Source organism: Palaemon carinicauda, chromosome 20 (genome assembly GCF_036898095.1).
Source record: "Palaemon carinicauda isolate YSFRI2023 chromosome 20, ASM3689809v2, whole genome shotgun sequence".
Taxonomy (NCBI): domain Eukaryota; kingdom Metazoa; phylum Arthropoda; class Malacostraca; order Decapoda; family Palaemonidae; genus Palaemon; species Palaemon carinicauda.
Window position 1 is genome coordinate 24,405,997 of NC_090744.1, and position 6,000 is coordinate 24,411,996.

Genomic DNA, 6,000 nt, shown 5'->3' on the forward strand with positions numbered 1-6,000 from the left:
CATACTTGGGATCGAACGCTAGCCCCTTCTAATGAAAGGCCAGGTCGAAACCAACCATGCCACGAGAGCCCATTCAAGAGTTGAGGTTCTTGCCTCAAGAGTGGAGGTGGCTGCCGCAAGAGTTGAGGTTGCTGCCTCAAGGATGGTGGAGGTTGCCGCAACGCAAGAGGTTGCTGCATAGCGCTGGTATCTGGCAACTCCCAATGCGGCAGCTCACGCGTGGAGGTAGGTTGAGGAACCTCAACATCATACGTCTGGCAGGGTGGACTGCGCAGAGGTGGAGTTGAGGTTGCTGCCTCGAGGATGGTGGAGGTTGTCGCACCGCAAGAGGTAGCTGCCTCGAGGATGGAGGAGGTAGTCGCAACGCATGAGTCTCCTACCTCAAGGGTAGAGGAGGTTGCTGCAAAGCATAAGGCTCCTGCCTCAAGTGTTGAGGAGGTTGCCGCGTGGCAAGAGGCTCCTGCCTCAAGGAAAGTGGAGGTTGCTGCACAGAGCTGGTATCTGGCAACTCCCAATGCGGCAGCTCACGCATGGAGGTAGCTTGAGGAACCTCAACATCATACGTCTGGCAGGCTGGACTGCGTAGAGGTGGAGGAGCGCTCGCAGGAGGAGGTGTGTTAACCTTCTCTGCCTGAAACTCCTGCATCAACACCGCAAGCTGAGACTGCATTGTCAGCAGCATAGACCACTAGAGTTTAAGAAAGACAACAACAAACGGAGCTACTGTCCGTTGAAACTGAGGGTCTAAAACAGCTGGTGCGGCAACAGACGGAGTTACTGTCTGTTGCGATACCACCTTGCCTCTCTGGGAGGTGTGCAGTTGTCGTACTGCAGCAAGTCCGAACTGACCCAGTGCTAATGGCACCACCTAGGAGTTGGACTTGCGCGGAAGGGACCGACTTGCACTTAAAAGCTGCAAGATTTGGTCCATGGTTTCTGCGAGAAACCTCTTCCGCAGACGAGGAATAAATGGGCTCTCTCGTCTTTGTGTGGGTGGGGTGATCACGTCGGCTACGTGAGTTGGTTACACCCGAAACCACGGAGGGAAACGTCTGTTCGTCGATCAAGGCCTGCTGAACCCATAAGTCCTTCGACATTACTTCTCCCCTGGGCTTGGGAGCTTGTAAGAGGTCCCAGACTAGGCGAACAACTGGCACGAACAGACGAACCCTCGAACGCAACACTGTAACACTTTGCGCTTATCACTGTATCACTTTTGATTTTCTGTTTGCACTTATTTCACTGAACTCGAAACTTTAAGTGGTTTGTACCTGAAACACGCAATTCTATCCTTCATTAAAAGTTAGTAATTGCGAAAACAGTATTACTGTACAATGTAACAGAAAAACATAATGAAAGATAAATAATTCAGTGGCTGGAAAAGAGATTAAACACTAGATCAAATAAACTATGTTTAAAATCTCTCACCGCATAAAGTCTGAGAACAAGAATAAAACTCTAGAAACGTTTACCTTCTTCCCCTAAAGAGACTTGGGAGAAGAGCAAAAACGATAACAACGTTACCCGCTTGAACGAAACGTTTATCCTCCTCTCTCTCCCTCCGTCTCTATCTCTCTCTCTCTCTCTCTCTTGACTTAGCACCTGAGAGAAGAGCCCAATTATATATATCGTTAAAACATATTATTGTTAAAGGAAAAAAACAAAGGTTTCCCAAATAAAAAGTTCCTTTATTAGAATAGAACCATTTAAGCTAAGAAAGAATGAACAAAACGCTAGAATCGGTTTACTCTTACTGCAACGTGACACCGTGATAGACTCTCTCTCTATCGTAACGATAGAGCGCAAGTTGAACGTTCTGAACGTCAACAACTGCAGAGACAAAACAAAACGTTAGTTCAACTTTGAAAACAGTACAAGACTATCAAAGAAATTCTTTCAAAAACATTAAAATAGCATAATATGTTAACAGGTAAAAACGAAATGACGGGCTCAAAGTTAATTAACTTCGGTTCCAAGAAAAGACCGCCTACTATTAGGAAAGGTCGAATATAAACAAATATAAAAATTAATTTTAATAAGTTTATAATAAAATGAAGTTAATCAAAGAGGCCTATAAAAGGCGGAGAGATATAAAATAAATCTATAACTTTGTTAAGCAAAATTAAGAGAGTCTATACTCTCTTAGACACCAACACTTCCGTCTAAGGGAAGGGTCGGCCATTTAAAAGTGAAAGAGAGTTCATACTCTCTTCGTACCAAAATTAAATAAAAAATTAAATCAAATTAATTCCAAAAACTTGCTAAGCTAATGATATAGCTTCCTGAATAGCGAAGGCTAAACTCTAGAGCAAATACATCACCAAATCGTGAGCAATAACTCCAGAATCAACAGCGTATCCATGTAGGTCTAGCCGGAGGCACGACAGAGGAAAAATTGAGGTGGTGTTGACAAGAAGTACTAGAGTACCTGACCACAGATGGCGCTGTGGTGTTCACCCCCACCTGTATAGCGATCGCTGGCGTATCCCTACCGTAGATTTCTGTCGGCAACAGAGTTGACAGCTACATGATTATCGGGTAAGATTAATATTGAAAAATTTATTTTAATGTTGTTACTATACTTAAAATATTTTATTTTCCTTTCCTCACTGGGCTATTTTCCTTGTTGGGGCCCTTGGGCTTATAGCATCCTGCTTTTCCAACTAGGGTTGTAGCTTAGCAATTAATAATAATAGAGGGATATGGGAAGGTAAAGTGGTTTGTTCTAACAATAATGACCATAGCATAACATACTGTATAACCAATTGAAAAAAATAGGAGTCTTTGTTTATCTGCGGCCAGTTCCTCCAGCGTGCATAAAAAATGGACACCAAATAACCTAAACTTTTCCCCCTAACCTACTAGACGTGTCCTTACCTACTTTCCTAACGGGGGCTAACGGTCCCCTGTGACCCCCCTTACACTGCCATATTCTTAGACATCCGTCATCATACTTACAGGTGGCCGCTATCATACATACACCTCAAAAAATATATAGATCCTGTTTTAAGCAAGATATTAAAGTATCCATAGTAACAAGACTTTAACGATTAATATATAAATAAGTAGACAGGGAAACACATTTTACCAGTTCTAGAATGAACGGTGGTACTGTAAATATTAACCAATTATTTGGCTCCTAGCCTTAGATGGAACTAATATTTACTAGTTACAGTAACAACCACCATAAACAGGACATAACCTAGAACGCAAAAGAAACTGCATAAATTAAATAAAAATAACAGTATAATTATTAATGAGGGAAGGATAAGCAATTAGAAGGGCGGTGTCTTCACATGTCAACACGACGTCCTGAGAGGCGAACTTCCTTCACATCCTGTCAGTTGAACTCCTCTCAAGGACTCTCGGTTAAAGCGTCCAAATTCCGCCTTCATTTCCTATCTTTATGCTCACCTTTAAGCCACTCTGACACCTGATCGGGGCTCCATTCCGCTACATTCACATAAGCCATCGTTTAGTCACCCATCACTGAAACATTCTTCACAGATTAAACCGAACAACTAGTCATCTTCGTCGTCATGTTTGTGGATGTCTTCCCATCGGTGTTGCCAGATGGGTTTATGTAAAAATCCCCAAAAGTCATGATAAAAAAACCCAAAGCAACCCAAAATTCCCCATTTCCACAAATGCAATTTCTTCTGATCATGTAGGAATTACTAATATAAAAATTTATTCACCATACTTCATATAAGTGCAAATAAACTAATTGCAACAATATACAGGTTTACTCATTTTTTGTTTATCCTTCATAGAAATGTGTGCAGAATATCCCCATCGGACACCAAAAATCTCCAAATCTAGGGATAAATTCCCATATCTAGCAACACTGCTTCTCATTGTCTGTCCTCATCCCAGGATGAGTTTTGTTGACTTTTCGTCAAGGCGAACTTGGCGAGGCGCATTTCTACCATAGTTCGATTCTGTATATTTGACTGCGGCTTTGGCTTAAATTACAGTATATCTTTCTCAATTTTGGTCATGAAACAGAATGAAAACATTTGATATACGTTTAATATTTATAAATATTATATCATAAAATCGAATACATTGTCTAATTATTGTTTATGTACTTCAAATATTTTATGTTCATTATTTGCGGACACATTCAAACGTTAATAATTTCATTGACATTCAGCTTTGTAGAGTTACTGAACAGGTCACTTGCGTATAGTTTGTTAGCGCATTTCTGTCATGGTTCGATTCTATTACGGTGGTAAAGGCTTTAGATTGAAATTAAGTCCCTGTTTCTTATTTTTTCCAATGTAATAGAATAAAATCATTTTAAATATACCGTGAATATTCATAATTAATAAATTCTAAAATCAAACACATAGTCTCATTATCGCTTATGCCCTTAAAATATTTTGTGCTTAACATTTAAAGTCATATTCAAACTTCACTAATTTTATTAACATTCAGCTTTTGTAGAGTTACTGAACAGGTCACTTGTGTATGGTTTGTTAAGTGTTACCAGCTGATTGTGGTTTACAATTACATTTTAATGTGCGCATATTACCAATGGCAGGAGAAGTTATCATTTTATATCACAAGAATTTATAAGCGAAGATTATATTCACTTCGATTATATTGAAAAACTTCGTTAATCTAATGAAATTAGCCAGTATTTACTGTCATAAGCGATTTCTATTAGAATTTATTATCACGAAATACAATTATATGCACATTAAGCTGTAGCTGAAAGCAATATATACATAAGTAATTAAATTTCATGCTATCTAGTTAGCAATGATTAATGACAAAGTTGACACCACTACGTATACATTATTTACAGATAATAATAATCTTAAGACAGCCATAAATCTACAAATTTATTGAAATTCTCCTACCCCACACAGCCCCAAGTAATAAAGTAGACCTAACAACAAGCGCGTGTCCACACTCGACAAGTGGACCACAATTTTAAGCTATCAACGGTTATTCTTCGTCCAATCAAGAAAGGGTTTTATTCAGTGATGGGCATCCTGGTCAGTAACGTTTGCTTACGTGAAAATGCTATAAATATAAGGCTGCGAAATCTTGTGTAAAAAAAAACCTATATAAATCTAAAACGGTTGAAGGGTGTTGAATAAATAATTACATGAACATGTTGAGTGTTAATGAACGTTAATTTCCTATGGCAATGATTGATTCGGAAATGTAATAAAATGCTACCACATGTGTTTTTCATAAAAGGAACCAATTAGAGGACTCTGAAAATATTTAGTATATTATCTATTATTGTTGTTGTTGTTGTTGTTGTTGAAGTTATTATTATCACTAGCTAAGTTGTAACCCTAATTGGATAAGTATCATGTTACAAGCCCAAGGGTTGATGCTCTCTCTCTCTCTCTCTCTCTCTCTCTCTCTCTCTCTCTCTCTCTCTCTCTCTCTCTCTCTCTCTCTCTCTCTCTCTCTCTCTCTCTCTAATAGGGATAATGTTACATAAATTTTCACAAGCACACTTTAGTTTTGACCTGTCTCTTCATTTTAGTGCAAAGATGAAAAAACTCAATATATTTCCTAAAAATTACAACAGTAGTAAAATATCATATTTGTGATTTATCAAATTACTAAGTGATTGATTGCACTAGCTTAAAATTAAGTACTTATAAAAAAAATTACCCCAATAACATACGTTTCGAAAAATTATAATCTATGGTCATTTTGGTTTTTTAACCTTTTTTTTCAATTGAATTGATTGTAGGATTTTCTTCGCAAATTATATTCTGAGAAATCAACACATGAAGGATATATTTACGACAATATTAATGCATAATCAGTAGTTACCGAGTGGATTGTTGAACAACCAGAATTAAACTAACAAAGTGTTTGATAAATTGATATAGCTATACTCGACGTTGTGGAATGATCTTCCTAATCAGACAGTTGAATCCAATTCTATAGACCTTGGTTGAATCATTGGAACCTCTGACCGAACTTGCAGTGAATGTTTTGACGTTAAACAGACTATCGACATAA

General features: G+C 38.4%; 1 protein-coding gene across 1 annotated transcript in view; it reads right to left on the bottom strand.

The window, feature by feature from the left end:
* The window catches only part of cnk (connector enhancer of ksr), an 81,981-nt gene extending 78,402 nt beyond the window's left edge, over positions 1 to 3,579 (bottom strand). The window contains 1 exon segment of the mRNA XM_068394929.1: positions 3,415 to 3,579. Coding sequence (XP_068251030.1) covers positions 3,415 to 3,472 — 58 coding nt within the window. The 5' untranslated portion in view covers positions 3,473 to 3,579.
* Between the last annotated feature and the right edge of the window lie 2,421 nt (positions 3,580 to 6,000).